Source organism: Populus alba, chromosome 4 (assembly GCF_005239225.2).
Source record: "Populus alba chromosome 4, ASM523922v2, whole genome shotgun sequence".
NCBI classification, from domain to species: domain Eukaryota; kingdom Viridiplantae; phylum Streptophyta; class Magnoliopsida; order Malpighiales; family Salicaceae; genus Populus; species Populus alba.
Window position 1 is genome coordinate 10,884,086 of NC_133287.1, and position 26,174 is coordinate 10,910,259.

The window sequence follows — 26,174 nt, forward strand, 5'->3', positions numbered from 1 at the left end:
AGATCTTCTTATTAAATCACTATCCCATTAAAAACATTATCATCAAGTAAAGCGATATGATATTTGATACATGTGTAATTGGCATAATGCAAGTGGAAAATTATTGGTATATATGCTTTATAACCAATCGATTGGTTACATGTGATATTGAATTTGTTCATGTAAACATATTTAATTCTTAATAAAGACTTTAATATTCATTAAATATTTGAATCTAATGATTAATGAATCTAGAGTAAAGATAAAGTTCTAGGAACAAAAATACTTTATAGAGAAAAATTATAATGTTTATAATTATGAGATTTATATAGCATCACAATATTATTCCTACATGTTCCTAGAGAATTGGGGGATAATAATTACACTAAGAAATTGATCATTAAAAAGTTAAATCAAATTATTTATGATTTTCTCAATATTTAGGGAATCATGACAAATTATTAAACATTGTATTTGATCTTTAAATATAAATCAGTCAATTGTTAAATTGATAGTAAATTAATTTGTTTTTTATTTTTATTTATGATTGTAATTTATATTTGGATCAACTTATTAGGAAACCTAATGGGTTACACACAAAAAAAACAATTGGTCAGAAATTAAAATAAAATAATTAATCAAGTGCGACTTTGATTGTAAATAAGTTTTAGAAATTAAGAACTAGAACGTAATTTATATAGAGAATTACAATTCTAGACCTAGAAAAATCAAGTAGAGACTTGATTGAATAAATCTCTAAAATTACGTTGAAATATTATATGTGATATTATTCAAGAGGAAAGTTGATATTTTATTATTTATAAGGTTTTTAGATTTCTTTATAAATAAAATGCTATATCTTTTGTTTTTTGGTAGAAAATAGTATAGTACAAAACACTTGAGAGATTAAAAAAAAAAAAAAGCTAGCCGTAAAAAACTTAGCAAATCCTCTTGTAAAAAAAAATTTAAAAGAATTTTTATCGGTGGTTCATGTGATTTAATATTAGAGACTTGACACTTGAATGGTAAGTGATTTGCAAAAAATTATCTTTGAATCAATTACTTAAAATTAAAAAAAAATTAGGTAATTTTTATATAAACTTTAAATGACTAGATTTGTCTGATTAAATTTTGAAACTCTAACAAAAATAAAAATTAAATTTATTTAATGGAAGTCACTTGCTTGTTTCGCAGTGCCAATACAAGAAAATACTTTTGGCCTTTTTCGCCAACTTCTTTGACTTTGACAACTCCAGATCTTCTATCAAAGATTACTAACCTTCTCCTCCAAAGGCTTAAAGCAAGAAACAACTCTTGTTCTCCTTCAGCAACCTCTCAGCCCCACGATCAGCATGAAAAGCAAGTTGTGGAATATAGAGAACCCATCAACTGATTTCTCAGACACCCAATTTTCCGATTTCCTTGATGATCATGAATATTAAACCATGTACAACGATAATATACGTATCGCTAATGGAAGTGCAATTGGTGGCACGACTACAGTTCTTGAGTCATGCTTTAAAGAGAAAGAAGATGGTAGGGGAAAGGAATTGGCTTTGACTATAACAGGAATGATGTAGCACAGTCCTCTAGCGGTGATGGCAGCAACTTGGGTGGTGAAGGCGAAGAAGATGGTGAAGGAGAAGAAGAAGGGTAAGAAGTGACCGATATCAGAGCTCTGGATTTCCATTTTGTTGATAATGTTGAGTTTTATTGTTACAACTCTCCTTTCGAGATTGCTGAAGAGATTGAAGAGCCAGTGGAGCCGGAGTGCTAAACAGACGAGCCTTCAATTCTGAAAGCAGCCATGAAGAGAATGAAGTATGAGAGGAAGTTCTCAGGTTCTCTTCACTCTTTTAATGGAATTCCTGAACGCTTCTTTAAAGTTGGAACTCGGAACAGGAAATGCCAAGGGGAAAGGAAATTCAGGTTAATTAGCTAAAATTCGGAATGCATTTAACAAGAAGAAAGAGGAGAACAGATCAAAAGAAGAAAGCATGGAAATGATGCAGAAACAGGATGAATACTTGCGAATCTCAATCGAAATGGGGTCTTCTTCTTCCTCTTCTTTGAGCAATGATGGGGAATTCTCTTTGAAGCACTCTTGATCTACCTCCAATCTGTTTCATCAACTAAATGGTCGAGGATCTTCATTCCATACGCATTTCATGCTCTAATTAACTACACAACGTTCCATTCTGGCAAGTGCTGAGCTTCAGATTTTCTTTGACGTAATATTAGCTTTCTGGACATCAACAGAAAGTATCTTACATCAATTTCAGAAGTCATTAACAGTTAAAGAAAATTCAGATGTATAGAGCTATGAAGCATTTGAGGCTTGATCGCATCATTCAGATTTCAGTAAGCAAAATATACCATGTCTCCGTTTTGCTCTTTTAATTCTTAACCGGTGATAATAACTTCGAAAGGATTAGTGGGATAACTGTCATGAATTCTAGTTCTTATTGTCTAGTAAGAAAAATCTAAAGATGCAAAGGAAAACGTTTCGCAGGAGTTCAGGAATCTGGACTTCAGCACTTGAACATGAAGCTATTTCAACTTTTTAATAAGGATTTGGCTTTGACATCAAGATGCAAGAATTTGAAGCTACGAGCATGAAGTTGAATCCTTCAGGAAAGCCTATGGATCTTAGTTTTTCCTCGGCAGATTCCCTTTCTAAGAAGATAGCAGAGCAATGAAGTGTATGATATTATTTCAACTGACGAAAACAAAAAGCCATTACCAAAACCGATTCTGTATGATCTCCACTATCTTCTTTTGGCAGGATGGAACATTTGGATTGACAAACCATGATTATAAGAAAGTATTTCTTGTCATCCGAACACATAAAGCAACAGGATAGAAAAAGAAAACACCGAGAAGAAGGTAAAATTGTTAAGTGAATGCTGCATTTCACTGGAACAGCAGCAGCACAAGAACTGTATAACCCGCAGGCAAAAAAGAATTAACAAGTGCAATCAAACCCTATTTTCAAAACTTCGCAACTTTACAGGCTTGGACATGGCAAAACACCCAAATTTGCATGCTCGTTCAGGCGTTTTGTCCATCATCCTGCACTGAAGTTAGGGTGATGAAACTAGGACCTCAAAGTCTTCGAAAAAATAATTGCATGCACAGTTATTGTTACAATAATGTCATAACTTCATGGAAAACAGCTAGATTTGGTTAATCCTTTCCTAGAAATTATAAAAAGAAAAATTCCTCATTGGTCACATAACTTTGAGAGAAACCCTAGTTAAGATAAAACCACTTTATGTAACAAAGACTACTGGTGATTTTACCCACAGCACAGCAGGATGTTGGCCTCAAACAACTATTACCCACATAAAACCAAGGGAAAATTTTAAAGGTAAAGACAGGCTCAGGCCGAGAAGCTATATACATCACGAGTGAATTCCTATTCACATGCATGACAAGAGATCCGTGGGCAATGGTCCTCTCAAAAGCCTACCTACAGGACCCGGAGCTGGGCAAGAAAAGCTGCACAAAGATCCAAGAAGAGAAACTGCGGGCCCTGTACTCTTTGCAAGTCCAGCAGGTACTTCTCATCACGAGTTTTGTATAGCTGTTCAAAACCATTGTAATCGCACAAATATTAGTAAAACCTTCAATCTTAGCCATCAAACTCAGGAAATCAGCTCAATACAATAATCTACAAAGCTACTGAAATGAAAAATGATCCTTTATCAGCAGTGCACAAATGCAATAGTCAAAGAAGCAAGCAGAATGGTTAACATTACCTGCACTTCAAACTTGACCACATTTGGTGAATTAGTGACTCCATCATTTTCAATAATGGTGGGTTCATCCCCAAAGAAATGATTGGTGTGGACTGGATCATTAACCATTCCTTCATGGTGACCAGGAGTGCCTGTAATCCACCTGCACTTCATATTGTACTGACCAATTTTCTTCCAGGATACATTCAGTTCTTGCAAAGCTCTAAGAACTTCTGTCATTATTTCACGAGGGTGGGCTCGAGACTGTCAAAGTGTAGGGGGAATATGTGATCAATTATAATTGTAACATAACCACAGGTAGTCATAATAAAGCTGTTCACTCCATCATTTCACATTTTCTACAAACTACATGGCTTGAAAATTGCCTAGACTTCCCAAACAAAAAGGGCTAAACAAGTAAAACTCCACATTCCTCAAATATCATGTCACTTGTATATGACCTTGGACTCTTTCCAGATCAAACCCCCTTGATTCATACTAGAAATTGGCTCTTAGCATTCTACCATTGGAAACACCTAAAGAGCAAAGAAACTTAACCTGGAGTCCAAGAGCCCATTTCCTCTCTACTAGGAACTGTGATTTCAAACCCATTCCTTGATAATCCATGAATCCTGGAAGGCGGTGTCCACCAGCTGGAGAAGAAGGTTCATTCTGATGCATTCCATTGAATGCACATTCCTAAAAAATTCAGAACAAAAAGGGTCAAAATGATTATCGAAACAAAAAAGGGTCCAATGTTTTTATCCTGGTCAAATGAAAAAAGGAAGTGAAGAAAAACAAATCTAATGGAAAACTTGTTAAGAGAAAAATGTAACCATTGATCAAAAAATGATTGAAACAGCAGTGCACAGAGTACTATCCCACCTCAGCCATCACACCCACATATGGCATGCCAAAATTTAGAGGTCCCAAGTCTCTTTTAAAAAATCATTATTGACTCAATATGACTTCCCCTATTCATAAAATACAATGAGGAAACATTTTCTTCTTCTCTAAAGTAGACTAGGGAAACCAAACGCACCATAGTTTCTTGGAACTCAGCTCCAAGATAGCCATTGGAAACACGAAATCGATTATCCAGTAACAAATAGTAAGCAACAGTAGCCTGAAAAATCCATGGGAAGTGATGAGACCATATCGATTATTGTATACAAAAAGAGTTTTAATAGACCAATCACAGAGTTTCAGAAGGACGAAACCTCATTTTGCATTCTGTTGCGAAGAGATTCAATTAGCTGGTTCCTGTCAAATCCCATCTTGATCACTTCTTGGAGAATTTCCTCATCAATCTGAGCAATGACAGTCAATGGTTCAATAAATTGCTTGACAAATCTCTTCATACATATGCAATAAAAATAGAGACTCAACCTTTTTAGCTTGTTGCATTGTATCTGGTGGGGGCACGGCCAAATAACGGGGAAGGCGAGCTTGGAACCATGGATGTTGACGAATTTCAGGAATGGTCATTCGCTTCATTGGATCAACCACAAGCATCCTAGGGATAAGATCTCTTGCTCCAGGTGATAAATGGCTGGGAAGAGTGTATATCCCACCCTAAAGACATAGATAGAGGACACAATAGGTTAAATCCATGGACCACTGCAATATGATAAAATGATCATAGTCTTGGAGATCTCATGATCACCCATTAACGGAAGTTGTTAGATGGCAAGCTCCTCAATGTTTTTAGCCATGGCCACACTACTTTTCTTATCAAGACGGGATTTATATTCTTAAATCGAACTCTGGCACGTGCTAGGTGAGCCACCGAATGCAAGAGAATCTACATGGCAGAACAAGCCATAAAGAACATGTAATGTGACATGGGTCACAGCTTGACAGTCAGTGTACTATGTTAGATAACTTATAACCAACTCAAAAGCTTAAGATGGGCACTTCCCCTTCACATTATAACCCATGCCAATACTCTTTACTTTAAATTGTGTTATTTTTTTATCTGAATACCTAATAATTTAGAAAATCAGTAATTCCAAGACCAGTAAATAAAGTTAACAAAATGACAACATTACTATACAGTAAGTTATTAGAAAAACGATGAGAAGGGAACTAGCTGCTCAAGTAAGATGGTCATGCCATCCAGGAAAAAAAAAAACCAACAAAACAAGTGAAGTCCATTGAAGCCATGCATGCAAATTATATTGCAGGGTCTTCAATCTAAGAAAAAAGTTTCAAACAACAGAAATGAACTCTGGGATCCAGAGCAGTCAGCAGAAATGCAAAATTCAAGTCCAAGCATGCATGACTGGATCTGTAAGATAAGTAATGAATAGAAATAAGTCTACAAACTACTTAGACCATATTCCAAAGATGTTGATGATCTAAACTCATGAAAAGCATTAAGTGAGAGGTCATTATTAGGCATGCACTGATCTTAGTGAAAAGAATTCCCAATACCTTTATTTTCTTAAAGAGGTTGGGAATGTTTTCATCATCAAAAGGTAGTGTACCGCAGAGAAGGGCATACAATATAACACCGCAGCTCCATACATCTACTTCAGGTCCAGCATACAATTTCCCAGAAATCACCTACAAAATAAATAAATCAACAAATAATGCAGAAATTAACCTTAAAGTTAAAACCAATACAAGGGACAACTGTATTTTACATGAAAAAGAAGGGTGTCTTCTTTTTATCAATTAAATGTTTATAAATCCATTAACAAGTAATACCACAACTCCATACCTCTGGGGCAGCATAGTTTGGGCTTCCACAGCTTGTCTTTAGAAAATGACCATCACGCATTATATTGCTCAGCCCAAAATCAGCTATCTTCACATTCCATTTAGAATCCAATAACAAATTCTCAGGCTTAAGGTCTCTGTGAACAACCATATTCCTGTGGCAATATTCCACACCGGAAATTATCTGCACCAAGAAAGAATTTGGCATACTGTAAATGAAGATAAATTATAAGCAATTTGTGATGCATATTAGTAGGCAATACTACCTGCTGGAAGAAATTGCGTGCCTCATCTTCCTGCAATCTACCCTTCTCCACGATATAATCAAAGAGCTCCCCAGACTTCACATACTCCATGACAACATATATGTCAGTCGGTGTTTCTATAACCTCATAAAGTCGTATAATGTGAGGATGCATAAACAATCTCAAGATTTTGATTTCTCTCCTCACTGCAAAAGGGAAGACAACAGAGGGCATAAGCCCATCAAATTGAGTTGCAACAATCCTTGAAAATTTGAACAAAACTATCACCCACAAGGAAAAGAACAAAACGTTACTTAAACTCCCTAGAAAAATGTTTAACTAACTTCATATATAAATCTTGATGGTCTCAGCAGAGCATTTTTCATTTAAAGTTTCAAATGGCCTCCTTTTAGTCATATAAATGCTATTACAGTTACTATGGAAAGAAATCATCCATTCACATCACAAATAGGAGCATCCATCATTGAAGTTAATGGAACAGCAGATTACCCAATCACATCTACTTGTTTGATAGAAAAAGAGTCACAGGCAATACATACCTTTTTCTTCCATCTCCATGTTTTTTATCTTACGGCGGTTAAGTATCTTGATGGCAACTTTGTGCCGCGTCAATGCATGCTCTGCTATTTTCACCTTGCCAAAGGAACCGATTCCAAGTGTTTTACCAAGCTTATAATTTGGTAAATACATATCCACACTACTGCTGCCTCTGTAAGATGACCCATCCATTTGCCTATTCAAAAGGAATGGAAAAAAACAGAAATTCAGAGAAACGTGAAAGCAATTACACAAATATATCAGTGTTGTATATGCACTAGCATGTTGAGGTGGCTTTAGAACTGGAACATAAATACAAACATTTCAGCATGGCATTTCAAGGCAACTGGTTCATTATTAATAAAAGAAGTGGCTTTAAAAGAAACATCTCATACATGCATAGAAATCTCCTCCTCCAGGCAATGACATTAATGCTAACACATATGAAACAATCAACAACCCAATGGGTTGCTCAAAATAAATTATGAAAACCTGATATGGAAATTTTAGTAGCATGCTAGGAACAGTTGCGTCAAGAACAACTATCTGTACACTCTACAGATCTCATTGTTGATAAAATCCATGTGTTGTGAGCATGGAATCAAATAATTGCCTTGAAAGGAAATCAGAGGGGTGGGATTCCACTATTCAGTGAACGAGGAACGATTTCAGAATAACACCTCTAACAGCCATTGATGGCCAGTAACAGACGTTGATTGCTCAACATGTTGTGGCCATTTCATTTGAAAACTATCGATGTATTACTTCTGGGAGAGAATTGAAAGAATCTCTTAGCTATACATGTATTAAGCTCAGTTGCCAATAATCAGGTAATAAGGTAACATGCGTATGTTCCATGAAAACTAAGGTATTTACTCTTTTAAAGTATCAAAATTGTCATTTATAGTAAAACCTACGCACTAAAACAACTCAGCACAACAGCCATTACCATTACCTAACCCACAATCGCCACAGCATAGCGATCCTAACTGACATTTAAAACCATGGCTGTGAGTCTCATCAGTGGAATTTCCCACGATAATTTCTCCAACAGTGAGATCCATCTAAATATTTTAATAAACAACTGCTCTTAATACTACCGTAAATAAATTATAATGTCTAAGTAGTTTCCCCAGTTCCCTAAATTTTGAAGAAACAAGAACACCCCATGAATAAAAAAGCACACCCATAAGTAGTCATGCATGGCTGAGATCACAAACAGTTTCAAAAACCCATTTCAATTTTTACAAAGCGGTGAAATTTTACCAAATTGTTACTCCCAAGAATTTCATAAATCCCAAGATTTCACATTTCCAAGCATGATAACTTAATCACTCAATTAATTGATGATTTCACCCAATTTAATTAACATGCCAGTGCATTTCGTAGCCCTAATTTGAACAACTCTCAACTTTAAAAAGAAGAGAAAAAATAAATGAAAAGGTGAATGGGAAATTATCAAAATCATATCAAATTAAGCTCGAATTACAGAGAAAAGAAAAGAAAAGAAAAGAAAAAACAAGAAATGGAATTCTTAAATCAAGTAAAGAACCCCAGCTTCCCACAGATCTTACAATCAAACAAAAAAAAGTCAAACATCTTACAATCGAAGACATACAGAGAGACGTACCGAGAATGGGAGAATCTGTCGCTAAAGTCGCAAAACCAAGCTAAAAAGGGACAAAAAGAGGCAGAAACAGAGATTCTGAGATTTTATAGAGAGACAGTTCTAATCATCGATTAACGTGATTACTTCGTAGTAAGACTTACGAGATCAATTTACTTTTGTTGTCAATCCTCTCTCTCCCTCAGTTGTTAATTCTCTCTGATTAATTACAGGTTCACCTCCGATGACAACAAAATCTATTTTTATTTTCTTTCACTTTCTCAACCTGAATTGCCCTTACAATCATTGGTTAGTGGTGTCCTATGTTGGGCATTGAAATAATGTTTAGGTGTTGAGGGCAAATTTGGTAATTTAAAAATGAGATGGTTAACGAGGAGTGTGTTCTGGTAGATTTCTCTTTTCTCTCCTATGCTTTGTTTGTTTCAAGGAAAATGAATTCCAGGAATTCATTTTCCTCACTTTCCCGTGTTTGGGGACAATGCAGAAAATAAGTCAACGGAAAAGCAATTCCCGTCAACTAAAAATTTAACTTTCCTCACAGGAAAGTGTTTTCCTTTCCTTGTCAAAAGGAAAACACTTTCCCAAACTTTGGCTCCGTTGTTCTCCTCTCTGTCCAAAAACAAAAACAGAAAAAAGCAAGAAGATTTGTTCTCCTCTCTGCATCTCTGTCCACATACGTTGAAGAATCACACTCTTCCATTTCAGGTATTTATTCCCTATTTCAGTATTATTTATGTATATTCTCCGTTTGTTTTTATCTTCTTCATATTTTTTAGATCTGCAAGAATAATAGCAAAAAATTGTTGATTGTTTATCTGTTCCGAAAAAAACTTTTTATTTCTATCTCTCCCGGATCCTCAATTCCTGCCTTTAATATCTCCTTCCTTTTCTCTTTTCTTTAGTAGCTCTTCTATTTACCCAGTTTTCTCTAGTTTTCTTCTTCATCTCCTCCCGTTACAAATACTACAAGATCTGCAGAAAACCCCAACCAATTTATCATCAAAATCAAGCCATAAAACACACATTTTTCATGCCCATTCGGCAGCTTATTGAAAGGATAAAAATCCCCAACAACACCCAACCATCCCTATACTGTGACGAATCCAGCACGAAGAGAGAGACGCAAACCGTAGGAGAAAACTGTCGGGTGAGAGAGGGATGAGGAGCAGATCCTTGAGGTGTAGCCTCCTGCTCCTTGCCCCTTCAATATGTGATGGTGTCCTGCTTCTTTAGAGAACAGGGGATCTGTGATTGAGAACCGGGAGAGAACAGGGGAAGAGAGACGACCGAGAGAGAAGGATCTGTGATGGGCGAGAGAGAATGATCTGTGTGGGCGAGAGAGAACGAAAATAATTAGTGGGAATGAGGGGAATCAGAGGGGAATGAGGAATTTGAGAAACCAAATTGGGAAGGGAATGAGAAACCGATTGCCAGCCAGGGGAACGAGAAACTGATTGCTAGGGGAACGAGAAGCTGAATGAGATGGGAATGAAACCGAATCAGAGGAGAAACCGAATGATAATGGGAATGACAGGGGAATGAAACTGACTGAGGAGAAACCGAATGATGGGAAGGGGAATGAAACTGAAGGGGAATGAAACCGAATGGGGGAATGAAACTGAATGATGGGAATGAAACCGAATTCGAATGATGGGAATGAAACTGAATGATGGGAAGGGGAAGGGGAATGAAACCGTTTAGTTTTATGGGAGATAGAGATAGGCGAGAGAACATTGAGGTTTTTTTATAAATCAATGTTGTAGTTTGTTTATATTGTGCTGTAATATAACTCTAAATATAGGTATTTTTCCTCTACAAATAGATATTAACAATAAAATCTCCTTAATTTGTGACTAATGATTGGATTGATTAGTTTTTTTATCATACAAATGTTATGGACCAGCTTTACCTACCTATTAGTGCCTAAACTCAACAATCTCCATGATTATAAATAACAAATCAAAATAGAATAGAATTGAACCTAGCCATGAACTTGATTGTGTGTTGTGTTGCCGCATACGATGTGATTTTCGAAACTTATGTTTATTTAATTATTCGATAATCACAGTATTTTTTAGAATTAAAATGATTGATGTTATTGATCGTTGTGAACTTCTGAATTGTATATTGTTAGCTTCTTTGAGCATAATTTATTGTATTTATTGTGTAAGTATTTTATATGTTTTTTTAATATTTATTTCCCTATATTTTTAGGTTTTGTTATCAGAAAACTTCACTTTCATGTTATGGATAGTAAGATAATTAATGTAGCATGCATGGGAGCAGCTGTAACTGTGATAGCTACAGGGTAGCTATTATTGAAGAAGAAAGAAATAGAATTTATTTACCAAGAGAACCACGTATAAATGCAATTGCTCAACGAGAATTCTATATTGACAGCATTTTGAATCGAGGTGATCGACATTGTATTGAACAAATTCGTATGAAACCTGTTGTCTTATATAGATTGTGTGATGTTCTCATAAATCGTAATCTATTACGATCAACTCAAAATGTGTCTATTAGGGAGCAAGTAATTGTGTTCTTACAAATTATAGGCCAAAACCAAAGATTTCGGGTTATTAGTGGTATATATTATAGGTCTGTTGAAACTATCCATCGTTACTTTAGAATTGTTTTAAAAGCAATTCTTAAGCTATACAAGCACCTTATTAAAGATCCAGAGGATACAGTTCCAGCTGAGATAATGAATAATCGAAGATTCTATCCTTATTTTAAGGTATGAGAACAATACCAATATTTTTTATACATTAATTAATTACATCTACAAGAAAGTTTATAAATCATTTTTTCATGTTTATATAGGATTGTGTGGGAGCAATTGATGGTACCCATGTTCCTGCAAATGTTCCTGTTGAGATTCAAGGAAAGTTTCGAGGTCGAAAAGAAGGAACAACACAAAATGTTTTAGCAGCTATAACTTTTGATTTGAAGTTTATATATGTTTTAGCTGGTTGGGAAGGAAGTGCACATGATTCACGGGTTCTAGGTGATGCATTATCAAGACCTAGTGGTCTAAAAATTCCAGAAGGTATATAATAAATTATTTTATTATATGCAATAAATATATAAAATGTCTTATCAGATAAAGATAGTAATAGGTTTTATTTTTTTTAAATTTGTAGGGAAATATTATCTTGGTGATGCTGGTTACGGTATTCGAAAAGGAATCATTTCTCCTTTTCGTGGAGTTCGATATCACTTGAATGAGTTTACAGAACGTGCACCAGAAAATGAAAAGGAGTTATTTAATCTTCGACACTCTTCATTGAGAACCGCTATTGAGCGAGGGTTTGGTATTTTGAAGAGTCGTTTTAGATCAATTGATGGAAAATCTTTTTGGTCCTATGAAACACAAGTAGATGTTTGTGCTTGCATGTTGTATTATTCATAATCATATAATGGGGGTTGATCCTTATGACTTTATTATGGAAGAAATATGTTCGGATAGTGAACCAATTAGACGAACAATCAACTTAAGTCAACGGGAGGAAAGAGAAGAGAATAGGGAGTGGATAACAAAAAGAGAAATGATTGCATCAACCATGTGGAATGACTATAACACTCAAAGAAATAATTAATTGAGTGTTAATTATGTGTTTGTTTTTATTATGTATTGCTTGAGTTTGTGTTATCTTTGTTATGTATTTGGAGTAGATTTTGACTTTATAATAATTTCTCTTTTAATTAGTAATTGTAGTTTTTATATGAAATTTATTAAATCTAAATATTGTATGATTTTATTTTGTATAAATTTATAATTTCTTTTTTGTAGAAATGAGTTCCACGCAGAACGAAAAATGCAAGGGCAAGCACTTCACATGGTCTAAGCCTATGTCTCACATGTTGCTTGAGATATTAGTTGAGGAGGCACTTAAAGGAAGCAAACCTTCTTCCACCTTTAAAGCAGAATCTTTTGTTAAGGTGGCTACAGAAATCAGTCAAAAGTTCAACGTCCAATGCGAGCCTAAGCATGTGGACAATCATCTCAAGACTGTGAAAAAAAGAATGGGGAATAATAACCAAACTTAAAAATAAAAGTGGCTTTGGCTGGGATGATTGTTTAAAGATGATTACAGTTTCGAAAGATGTATATGATGAAGAAGTTAAGGTATGATAAATTTTATAACGCTTTGTAATTTTTATATTTACTTTTGTTTCTAAAATGTTATACAATGAACTAAAAAATTGCATTTTCTAAACTTTATGAACAGGCACATCCCAATCATGACAAGTTTCTCAACAAAAAACTTGATATGTACGAGGCAATGGCAATTGTTGTTGGAAAAGACATGGCAATCGGAAATTATGCGAAATCATATGCTGATGTCAACTTGGAAGAGAACACTGAAGAGCAATCAATTTCAATTGAAAATGAAGGTGAATATGAAGAAAGTTATAAGGGAAAAGAAACATCTTCCTCTAGTACACAAAAGAGGCAACATAGGAAGAGAAATCGCACCTATGAAGATGATGGTATTGAAAAGTTGTCTAAACAGATTGGAGATGTAGCATTTGCAATTCAAAGCCTCAGCAAAAATCAACTTGATGTTAATGCACTATATACGGAAGTGATGAAAATTGAAGGCTTTGATGAGATCACTCTTGGGGATGCATTTGATCATTTGGTCCAAAATGAAATGTTGGCAAAAGCATTTATGGCAAAAAATGCTAATTTGAGGAAAATTTGGGTTCAAAATTTTGTGAACCAACACTGCTACAGGCCTGCTTGCTAAGATGGTTTGACTATGTTTAAAATTTGAGTTCAGACTATGTTTGTTATTTAACGAGTATGTTTACTTGTTTAATTCAGTCTAGCATGTTTATGTTTGTAATTTGAACTAATATGTATGTATATGACATCGAAACTTAATATTTATGCATAACTATGTTTGATGTTAGATATTTATATTTATATCTTGATGTTTATTTGATATATATTAAAGGGATATTAAAGAGATAATTGTCTTTACCCGTACAAAAAAAATATTTATCCAAAAACCCATAAAAATATTTTTGTATGTATAAAACCTAAATATATAACTCTTACCATAAACTAATTTGGCTTTCTTTATATGGAAAAAAAAACTTATTTTAAGCTTTTAAAATTGAAAAAATAATATATTAATAGGTTTTACGTAAAAAAAATTTCACAATCTTATTTCTCTATAATATAATATGATATATATAGTTATATTTTATAAAATAAGCTATATATAAATATAGGATATACTAAAAAAAATTCATCATTATACTTTTTAGATTTCATTTTTTTTATTGTAAGTGATTAAATATTTATATTAAATATTTTATATATATTAGATAAACCTGAAAAAAAAATTAATTCATTAATAAATTATTTTCCAGTTCATTTTCCATAACACAAACAAACACTGGAAAAGTGTTTTCCAGTTCATTTTCCATAACACTACCAAACATCGGAAAATACTTTCCCGGAATTCACTTTCCAGGAATTCACTTTCCCCGGAATTCACTTTCCAAAAGGAATTCACTTTCCTGCAAACAAACGGAGCCTAATATAGGTATTTTTCCTCTACAAATAGATATTAACAATAAAATCTCCTTAATTTGTGACTAATGATTGGATTGATTAGTTTTTTTATCATACAAATGTTATGGACCAGCTTTACCTACCTATTAGTGCCTAAACTCAACAATCTCCATGATTATAAATAACAAATCAAAATAGAATAGAATTGAACCTAGCCATGAACTTGATTGTGTGTTGTGTTGCCACATACGATGTGATTTTCGAAACTTATGTTTATTTAATTATTCGATAATCACAGTATTTTTTAGAATTAAAATGATTGATGTTATTGATCGTTGTGAACTTCTGAATTGTATATTGTTAGCTTCTTTGAGCATAATTTATTGTATTTATTGTGTAAGTATTTTATATGTTTTTTTAATATTTATTTCCCTATATTTTTTAGGTTTTGTTATCAGAAAACTTCACTTTCATGTTATGGATAGTAAGATAATTAATGTAGCATGCATGGGAGCAACTGTAACTGTGATAGCTACAGGGGTAGCTATTATTGAAGAAGAAAGAAATAGAATTTATTTACCAAGAGAACCACGTATAAATGCAATTGCTCAACGAGAATTCTATATTGACAGCATTTTGAATCGAGGTGATCGACATTGTATTGAACAAATTCGTATGAAACCTGTTGTCTTATATAGATTGTGTGATGTTCTCATAAATCGTAATCTATTACGATCAACTCAAAATGTGTCTATTAGGGAGCAAGTAATTGTGTTCTTACAAATTATAGGCCAAAACCAAAGATTTCGGGTTATTAGTGGTATATATTATAGGTCTGTTGAAACTATCCATCGTTACTTTAGAATTGTTTTAAAAGCAATTCTTAAGCTATACAAGCACCTTATTAAAGATCCAGAGGATACAGTTCCAGCTGAGATAATGAATAATCGAAGATTCTATCCTTATTTTAAGGTATGAGAACAATACCAATATTTTTATACATTAATTAATTACATCTACAAGAAAAGTTTATAAATCATTTTTTCATGTTTATATAGGATTGTGTGGGAGCAATTGATGGTACCCATGTTCCTGCAAATGTTCCTGTTGAGATTCAAGGAAAGTTTCGAGGTCGAAAAGAAGGAACAACACAAAATGTTTTAGCAGCTATAACTTTTGATTTGAAGTTTATATATGTTTTAGCTGGTTGGGAAGGAAGTGCACATGATTCACGGGTTCTAGGTGATGCATTATCAAGACCTAGTGGTCTAAAAATTCCAGAAGGTATATAATAAATTATTTTATTATATGCAATAAATATATAAAATGTCTTATCAGATAAAGATAGTAATAGGTTTTATTTTTTTTAAATTTGTAGGGAAATATTATCTTGGTGATGCTGGTTACGGTATTCGAAAAGGAATCATTTCTCCTTTTCGTGGAGTTCGATATCACTTGAATGAGTTTACAGAACGTGCACCAGAAAATGAAAAGGAGTTATTTAATCTTCGACACTCTTCATTGAGAACCGCTATTGAGCGAGGGTTTGGTATTTTGAAGAGTCGTTTTAGATCAATTGATGGAAAATCTTTTTGGTCCTATGAAACACAAGTAGATGTTGTGCTTGCATGTTGTATTATTCATAATCATATAATGGGGGTTGATCCTTATGACTTTATTATGGAAGAAATATGTTCGGATAGTGAACCAATTAGACGAACAATCAACTTAAGTCAACGGGAGGAAAGGGAAGAGAATAGGGAGTGGATAACAAAAAGAGAAATGATTGCATCAACCATGTGGAATGACTATAACACTCAAAGAAATAATTAATTGAGTGTTAATTATGTGTTTGTTTTTATTATGTATTGCTTGAGTTTGTGTTATCTTTGTTATGTATTTGGAGTAGATTTTGACTTTATAATAATTTCTCTTTTAATTAGTAATTGTAGTTTTTATATGAAATTTATTAAATCTAAATATTGTATGATTTTATTTTGTATAAATTTATAATTTCTTTTTTGTAGAAATGAGTTCCACGCAGAACGAAAAATGCAAGGGCAAGCACTTCACATGGTCTAAGCCTATGTCTCACATGTTGCTTGAGATATTAGCTGAGGAGGCACTTAAAGGAAGCAAACCTTCTTCCACCTTTAAAGCAGAATCTTTTGTTAAGGTGGCTACAGAAATCAGTCAAAAGTTCAACGTCCAATGCGAGCCTAAGCATGTGGACAATCATCTCAAGACTGTGAAAAAAGAATGGGGAATAATAACCAAACTTAAAAATAAAAGTGGCTTTGGCTGGGATGATTGTTTAAAGATGATTACAGTTTCGAAAGATGTATATGATGAAGAAGTTAAGGTATGATAAATTTTTATACGCTTTGTAATTTTTATATTTACTTTTGTTTCTAAAATGTTATACAATGAACTAAAAAATTGCATTTTCTAAACTTTATGAACAGGCACATCCCAATCATGACAAGTTTCTCAACAAAAAACTTGATATGTACGAGGCAATGGCAATTGTTGTTGGAAAAGACATGGCAATCGGAAATTATGCGAAATCATATGCTGATGTCAACTTGGAAGAGAACACTGAAGAGCAATCAATTTCAATTGAAAATGAAGGTGAATATGAAGAAAGTTATAAGGGAAAAGAAACATCTTCCTCTAGTACACAAAAGAGGCAACATAGGAAGAGAAATCGCACCTATGAAGATGATGGTATTGAAAAGTTGTCTAAACAGATTGGAGATGTAGCATTTGCAATTCAAAGCCTCAGCAAAAATCAACTTGATGTTAATGCACTATATACGGAAGTGATGAAAATTGAAGGCTTTGATGAGATCACTCTTGGGGATGCATTTGATCATTTGGTCCAAAATGAAATGTTGGCAAAAGCATTTATAGCAAAAAAATGCTAATTTGAGGAAAATTTGGGTTCAAAATTTTGTGAACCAACACTGCTACAGGCCTGCTTGCTAAGATGGTTTGACTATGTTTAAAATTTGAGTTCAGACTATGTTTGTTATTTAACGAGTATGTTTACTTGTTTAATTCAGTCTAGCATGTTTATGTTTGTAATTTGAACTAATATGTATGTATATGACATCGAAACTTAATATTTATGCATAACTATGTTTGATGTTAGATATTTATATTTATATCTTGATGTTTATTTGATATATATTAAAGGGATATTAAAGAGATAATTGTCTTTACCCGTACAAAAAAAATATTTATCCAAAAACCCATAAAAATATTTTTGTATGTATAAAACCTAAATATATAACTCTTACCATAAAACTAATTTGGCTTTCTTTATATGGAAAAAAAAACTTATTTTAAGCTTTTAAAATTGAAAAAATAATATATTAATAGGTTTTACGTAAAAAAAAATTTCACAATCTTATTTCTCTATAATATAATATGATATATATAGTTATATTTTATAAAATAAGCTATATATAAATATAGGATATACTAAAAAAAATTCATCATTATACTTTTTAGATTTCATTTTTTTTATTGTAAGTGATTAAATATTTATATTAAATATTTTATATATATTAGATAAACCTGAAAAAAAATTAATTCATTAATAAATTATTTTCCAGTTCATTTTCCATAACACAAACAAACATTGGAAAGTGTTTTCCAGTTCATTTTCCATAACACTACCAAACATCGGAAAATACTTTCCCGGAATTCACTTTCCAGGAATTCACTTTCCCCGGAATTCACTTTCCAAAAGGAATTCACTTTCCTGCAAACAAACGGAGCCCTAGAAAGCGGTACAATCAAAAGGGTGATCGGTGAAAACGTTCGCAACTATGTATGTCAACGCAACAAGTTTTTTAGCATTATTATTAAATTCTAAAATATACTAATTTAAAAAAAAAAATCAAATTTTTTATTAATATATATTTTTATTTTTATTAATGAATGCAAGGATTTTAACTAAAATTATTGTTTCTGTTAAAAAAAATAAATATTTTATGATTGTTAAAATAATTTTAAAAAATATTAAAATAATATATTTTGCTTTTTATATGTGATTAAAAGTTAAAAATATCACAAATATGATAAAATTATATTAAAAAATCTATTTAAAAATTTTAAGAATAAAAATAAAATTTTATTGAAATTTTATATTAGTATTTAAAAATTATATCTAAACTAAAAAAATAAGCAAAAGTGTAAAACAAATCTTGATCTCCAAAAAAAAAAAGAAAAAAGAAGAAGAGAATAGGACATAAAAGGGCCTGACTCAGAAGAATTAGACAGGAACGATATATTATTGCCAATAGCATTCAAACCCACGATCTATACCCACTCAATCATGCGCTCCTCAGCCGCCTCGCCCTTCAATCATGCGCACCTCAGCCACCTTGCGCCTTTTGAGCAGTGCGTGAGGCATTTTCTGGTGGCCGTTGGTGATCTTCAACAACGGTGTTTGAAGAGTCATGCAGCCCTCCACACAGTCGGTTGACATGTGCCAATATCCGCGGCATGACGGAGCTCTGTAAAATTATTATTATTTTTTTATTTTAAAAAAATATATTAGCCTAGGAAAGTTGCAAAGTGATTTTTATTTTTTTTTATTGTATCGAATTTAATTTAATTTATTTGGTTTTAATTTTATTTGTTTTTAATTTTATTTTTTATGTTTTTTTATTTATAATTGATCCTCGTTCTTTTAATTTTTATATATTTTATTTTTAATATTTTTTTAATTAAAATATATTTTTTAATTTAATCTCTAATTATTTGATTTTAATTTTTTTTTATTGAATTTAATTTTTATTTTTATGATTGTAATTCTTTTTGATTTCCTTAGCAGCCTCTGCTTCATATTTAATGCAAGTTTCAACTGGTCGAATAGCCATACTATCTTTAAGATAGTATCTTACATGCCATGAGAGAAATCCACCCTTTTTTTTTTCTATGTTATGTTCTCTTTGACTAGATCATCGCTGCCTTTAAAGTGCATCATTTCAAGTAAGAAGATCTATTTGTATATGAATGCATGATGTGAATACTATGGACACACTTACATATAAATACCCTTGTAGTGGCCTTTGCGGGAAGATAATGTATACAAAAATACAAAATTATAATACAATTGAAATTAAAGAAGGTGACGAATGGGTGAAAAGGAGAGATTGTATACAAGGAAACTTTCTCTCCTAATAATATTCTTTTCGATTTTGATAATGATGTTATTCTTTGAATTGATATTGATTTTTTTTTTTGTTAGTTTAACGTGGGTGTCTGGGCCAGCTTGTATGCACCTCGACTAATCCCACGGGCCCTGAAGTTAACGACCATATAAGCCTCCAGTGACCATCATATGAGCAACTTAGGGTTCGAACTTGAGACCATAGAGAGAGTAAACCTCTTGATCCCAAGTTCTTATTACTGGGCCACCACCTAGATAGTCCTGATATTGATTTTTTAAATTTAAAAAATGTTTGTGATGATATAGACTCAAGGTTAAATCTTTTTAATAATTAAGATATGCGTTTTATGTTTTTTTTTTTTTTTTCATGGAAGCTAAACTATTCTCAAGTGTTTTTCCTCTGTTTCTAAACAAAAAAACATGTGCTTTCTAAAATTCTGCACATCTTACATTCATCATCGTTTTGTGTGTGTTTACTGTTTTTTTTTTTAAATAATAAAGCTGTTTGCATAGCACATGTAAAAAAACAAATATAAGATGTTGGAAGATCGACCTTTTTTTATGTTTTTGGAGGTCAAATAGTTAGTGTGTAAATTCCAGTTATGAATAGCTGCCACTACCAATAATCACCGAGCTGTAGTAAATCTGGCTATCGAAATAAAAGTCTTTGTGTAGTCAGCTCCTTCAACTTAGTGAATCGATTAGAAACGAAACATGCTTTGAATCTTCGTACTAGCTATTCCATCAGCTTTATATTTAATTTTGCAAACCTATTTAGAGTCGATGCATGTTTTCTCTGAGGATTAAAGGCGTTCAAGGGTCCAAGTATCAATGCTTGAATCTCATTTTGCATGACTTCATCTTTCCAGCGAAGATCTTGATTATCCTGTGAAAAATTACATGGCCCCATGTACAGAAGAAGAAATGGCTACGTACTAGATAAGCCTTGTGTGTTATTATAGATGAAATAGGATATATATAAACCTGAGTTGGCTGATGGAGAAGGCAGCGTAAAATGAGCCAATGAAGACGGTAAATCATAGATAAAACCTTGGAATTTTATGGAAAGATGGCGTGTACATGTTGGTAAGATTCAGGTGTGTGTGTTTGTGTATCAAGCTCATTTAATGCAAAAGGTAGAGCTACTTTTGTTGTTTTTTTTGCAAGAGATGTATGTGTAAAGGGAAACACATGTTGATGAAAGATTACATCACGAGAGACCAAAAACAAAAAACATTATCTAAATTGTATCCTTTTTATCCACAAGGATAACCAAAGAATGTGCAACGAGAAGGGTCTTTGATCCCCTTTTTTCATAAATTTTCGCTTGTTCCTGCATGTCGAGTAAACAAAAAAACATAGTTCAGAGCTTACATTATAGGGAAAAGAGGGCTTTTAAATTTGTAACTGTGCCACTGTCACTCTGCATTTATGGTGCAGCTGCATGCTTAATTTCTCCCCTGGATTTTTCAACAAGCCATTGCTGCTTTTTTTCTTTAACATGGCTTCATAGGACCATACTGTGCATCACTTTCTCACATTTGCAGCTAACTTTTGCTCCGTTTCTTTGTTGCAGGCTATAAGAAATGGCAAGCAGGATTGAACAGAACACCTTCAAAGATAAATGGGCAACCCTCTCTGCATTTTCACTTTTGTTTTTTGTCAGCCGGTTTTGTGGCTTTGTTAGGCCTAACGTTGTTGCTTTTAAAACACTATTACTTTTGTTCTTTTGATTGACAGTTGTCTATGCTCTCTGTACAAGAATATATATATATATATATATATATATATATATATATATATTTATCTAAATTAGCTTGTGTGTTCTTCGACTAATTTTATAGACTATAAAGTTAATGACCATATAAGTCTTTAATGATTATGAAATTTGTAAAATTCGAACTAATTTTTATTGGCTTTGTCTTCAACATCAATGATGCTAAGTGACTTTTATTTTTTTAATTATTTATATGGAAAAATTATTAAATTAAATTTTAAAAACCCAATAACAATTGATTTTACATTAAAAAAATGTGTTTTTATCATCCCTTATTCCCTTGTACTCGATGGAACTATGGTAGGATACGAAATACATCTTTGATGCCAGATATTAACTTTACATAGTAAAAACATATCACATTGAGTTTCAAGGCCGGAGATTGAAATTCATCAAAAATACTTCAATTGCCTCCGTTTTTAACTTTATATTATTATTATTAAGGATTCCATGGTCGAAATATTAATGAAATGAATTATAAAAGGACTTTATTAATCCTATTACTAATAAAAAGAACCAAGTAATTAAATTCCAATAATAGATAAATGTAGCATTTATTAATCATCCTCCTCAAAATTTAATGTACAAGACAATTGGAAAATGATTAGTATGTGGCGGTGGATGCATTGATCTCCGACATTAGATCAAATGTTTAGCTAAAGTTTATTTTTATTTTCTTTATATCTCTTAGTCCTTAATAATAAAGTTCCATCCTATTCATAAAAGAAAAATGATAATTTCGCAAGTCTGAATGACATCTATGATGATTATGATATCATTGGATATCGATATAATAGGTGCGGCTTTTCACTTGTTTCATTATAATTACATACAATTACAACTATATATTAATAACTAAATTGTGAGATGGTTTTAATACATATGTATCTCTCATAATTTATTGTGGATTTCAATAATGAATTCTTTTAATTTTAATTATTAATTTTTTTTTATTTCATCCTTTTATGTGTTGGTTTTTGTGAGTTGATAGTTTCTTTACTTTGCATGTGCTTGAGAACTATTTGTATAGGGTTTTAGAGCTTGATAAGATCAATTTAATGAGATATGATTTTAATTTATAGGATAAAGACACAATTAAAAGAATAAGGACTATACTTAGAAATAAAAAAAAATAATTTGACCTATCTTGAAATCACTAGAAAAAGTACAATTTAGTCCACATATTCTATGTTGACCTCCTTTTTGGTCGTTTTAGTTTTAACATTTTAAGGTTTTTATCCAAAGCTTCATTATATTCACGTTTAAGTCCTTATGTTTGAGAGAGGAGATGGAAAGTTAATGAAAAAAAAAAAAAAAGAGATAAAGTACTTAGGTGGCCATTTTCATGCAACAAAAAAATCAATATTGGAGTCGATAGATTTCATTTGATGAAAAGAGTTTTATTAAATATATTAGATTTCATAATGATTTATTTATTGAGTTTTTTTTTTTTACATGATTATAGGTTGCTATGAGGTTGAAAACGGGTTTATTGATATCTAAAGTGCTTTTTTAGGTTTTTCATGAAAATAAAATGTTATTAAAAATGAGTTTTTTAAGTCTTTAAAGTCAAACCTCAACTTAATAAAAACCATACTCCTGAGTCCAACAACCATACTTAAAAAGTGAGAATTAGATCTATTACAAAGCCTAGGTCCTAAATCATAATCCTAGGTTTGAATGGTCTCATATTTTAATAACCAAAACACATATACCATTTTAACCAAGGTTGTCAATTCCGTTTCGATAGGTGTTTCGTTTTTTCAATTGGAACGAAATGTTTCAGTTTCGGAGTGTTTCGGCGTGCCGTTTCGGGGTTGTACTGTTTATATATATATATATATATATTCCACAAACATAATTCAAATTCAAGATAAATTAATTATAAATTATGCAATACAAACATAATGCCAAACAAATATAATTTTAAAATTTAAAATATTTTTAAATAGTAAAGATTAAATAGATCTTTAACTTAAAATAATATAAACCATATATTAATTTTTTAAAAATAATATTTTTTGGCCGAAACGGAACAACCGGAATGAAACCGGAACGTTTCGGCCGGAATTTCCGGAACGGGCCGAGATTTAAAATGAGATGAAATTTGTTTCGTTTTGTTTCGTTTTTTGAATTGGTATGAAATGTTTCGGCCATTCCGGGCGGAACGGAACGAAATTGACAACCTTGATTTTAACTAAGATCTTAGCATGTATGCATAATAGATATTGTTTTATTATTAAAAATAAACATGAAGCAACTTATCTTAATTAAGATATTTTGGGGTAATTTTAATTTTTTTTTTAAGTATAACCAATCCCTTAAACAAAATATCTAAAGATCAATTAGGATTTTAGATACCATAAAACTAAATGATGATTTTTTTTTTTCTGATTTCACACAGAATTTTTTTTAAAAGGAAAAACAATGTGACATTCACCCAATTTAACAAACATATATATATATATATATATGGCTAGATGTGGGGTTTAACCTTATATGCCTACACATGTTTGGCCCAATAATTGACACTTTTAGGTTTAAGTGTATGGGCTCTTTTTATAAGGCTTTTTTTTTTTAAAAAATAAAAATTAATTACAGTTCCAATAAAATGAAATAATTAAAATTATATTTATGATATTATTATATTAAATACCTTTTAGTTTTTTATTTTTTTAATATGATTATAGCCTTGCTTGATTATTTCATTAGAAACCATTCTATTTGGAATTTATTTTTCTAAATAAAATTATAGCATTTTCTTGTAATGTTAGCAATAATTACGTTAATTATTATATGTTAACCTACTATGAAGACTTTTTTAAAGTTTATTGTAATGGATATTTTATGAAAATGAAACTCAAATCATTATGGTTTTAGCAAAAAAAAAATATATGATATTTATGTTTTATTTAATAAGCTTCGCTATTTATAGAAAAATAATTTTCTTTTGTCCAAACAACAAAAAAAATCACTTAAATAAAAAATGATATGTTTTTCCTCCATGATTTAATTTATTAGCTTTAATGTGAATGTCTTTTTTTTTTTTTTTTTTTATCATTGATTAATTAAAAAACTAGACTAAAAAAAGTTCACGTGGCAAGGCGATAGCAGAATGTTAATGTCTTTTTTTAATACATTCACGTCAAAGTTATTAAAACATTTTTTTTTATTATTAAAAACATGTTTTTTATGGTTTTGATAAGCTATTATTTAACAAACAATATTATGGTGGAAAAAGGTATATAAAAAAAGTGAGCATATTAAGAAGATGAAGAGTTTTCATTAAAGAGATATTTTTCTTATTCTTATTTTTTCAATTTTTTTATTCTAATTACTTTTGGTTTTCATTGAATAAATGACATAGCTCAAAAAACTATTTTTTTGTTAAAAAATATATTAATATATAATAGAAGTAGTAATTATACTATGTTATTTTTATGAAATTTAAATTATTATTTTTTATTGCAAAAAATAATTTTATTTCTATATTATTAAATAATTGTTTTTTGAAGAGCTTTCCATGGCTAGAAATAAGATAATTTACATTTGTCTCTTATCTTTTTTTACTTAGTTTTAGTTTTTAGATAGCGTTAACAATTATTTTAATATTTATTGGTGTCTTTGATTCTCTATTTATTTTATTAGACATACACATGAACTTTTCAATATTTATGGTTAAGATTTTTGATAATGTTAGAAAATATATTAACAACACTTATATATTTTATCTGGCCTCATGCAGTAGAGCCCAAGTGAGTCTAATCTTTAATATGTCAGCAATCTCGTTGTAATTGTGGCGAATCTTTTATTCCGTCACAAATACTGTCTTTGATCTAATCGGAGAGATTAATGAACATAAAACTTTTTATAAATTTCTCAGTTAACCTGACAGAGGTAGTTGTAGCGTCTGATTTCAGCCTTAAGGAGAACTGAACATAAAACTTTTCATAAATTTCTCAGTCAACCTGACAGAGGTAGTTGTAGCATCTAATTTCAGCCTCAAGGGTGTAATAATAATTAGGGATCAGATGTATGTTTTAATACATAACTTTTTATTGTTTTTTTACAATATTCTTCTGGCAAACTTGAGATACGCAAGTTCTTGTATGGGAACATGAGTACTGTCCTGGTGACAGAGCCAAGAAAAGGCTCTTAGAACTTGAAATGATCATGAAGGGATCATCCAGTCTTGATGGAGAAGATGCATCAAATCTTGAAATATTTACTTGGAGATGACTGCGGGAATAGCTGCCTCTTGGTTGTCGCCATCGCTAATTTACACCACCAAAGGATTCTGCTGGTCGACGATCGGTGGTGGTCTGTCACCAATCAGCAGTGTTTATTTTGGAAATCAGTTGCCGACTTGCTTGCATCTGGGCTTCTTTCCTTCAGGCTTCAACCTTTTTTCAACACATCTCCTTAACCTCATTTTCAGACCTTGGATGGGTTTGAAATGACCCTAACCCTTACATTGACTCCCTTCTCTTGCCAGAAGAAACAAAGAGCTTCATCTCAACTTTTAATGTTTTTTAAAGGTTTTTAGTTTGAGAATCATTTGAAATTTTTTTGGTTGTTAATTTCAGGATTTCAAGAGATTAGTCAACATACACATAAAAATATTAGCTAAAATACATATAAACTGGTCAGATACCCTCCTTCTTTAAAAAAAAAAAGCTTCACCTCTCTTAAGAAATATATATCATTTCATTTGTTTTCAAAATTCTTTAAGAATAATTAAAGAAGGTAGAAACAACCATAACCCCCCAGTGTGCCTGTGAATCCACCAAGAAGATCCACCCTTCA

The 26,174-nt window shown here is 31.8% G+C and overlaps 2 protein-coding genes across 6 annotated transcripts; one reads left to right on the top strand and one right to left on the bottom strand.

The window, feature by feature from the left end:
* Positions 1-3,092: 3,092 nt before the first annotated feature.
* LOC118055121 (SNF1-related protein kinase catalytic subunit alpha KIN10) lies at positions 3,093-9,148 on the bottom strand. 5 transcript variants are annotated; one of them, XM_073408789.1, is made up of 12 exons: positions 9,017-9,148; positions 8,851-8,916; positions 7,249-7,442; positions 6,710-6,894; positions 6,445-6,627; positions 6,156-6,287; positions 5,109-5,294; positions 4,940-5,029; positions 4,762-4,845; positions 4,278-4,418; positions 3,741-3,983; positions 3,093-3,565 (listed from the first exon to the last, which is right to left on the bottom strand). In XM_073408789.1, the coding sequence occupies exons 3-12, from the start codon at positions 7,436-7,438 to the stop codon at positions 3,452-3,454; spliced, it is 1,548 nt and encodes a 515-aa protein (XP_073264890.1). In that variant the 5' UTR covers positions 7,439-7,442; positions 8,851-8,916; positions 9,017-9,148; the 3' UTR covers positions 3,093-3,451. The 5 variants fall into 5 exon arrangements, with proteins under 5 accessions (XP_073264890.1, XP_034922829.1, XP_034922828.1 ...); XM_035066938.2 differs by having other exon boundaries at positions 8,877-8,916; positions 9,017-9,147; XM_035066937.2 differs by having other exon boundaries at positions 8,877-9,139.
* A 7,274-nt stretch (positions 9,149-16,422) lies between these two features.
* On the top strand, positions 16,423-17,619 carry LOC118055158 (uncharacterized). Its single transcript, XM_035066979.2, has 2 exons — positions 16,423-16,768; positions 16,872-17,619. The coding sequence occupies exons 1-2, from the start codon at positions 16,436-16,438 to the stop codon at positions 17,331-17,333; spliced, it is 795 nt and encodes a 264-aa protein (XP_034922870.2). The 5' UTR covers positions 16,423-16,435; the 3' UTR covers positions 17,334-17,619.
* The last annotated feature ends 8,555 nt before the right edge of the window (positions 17,620-26,174 follow it).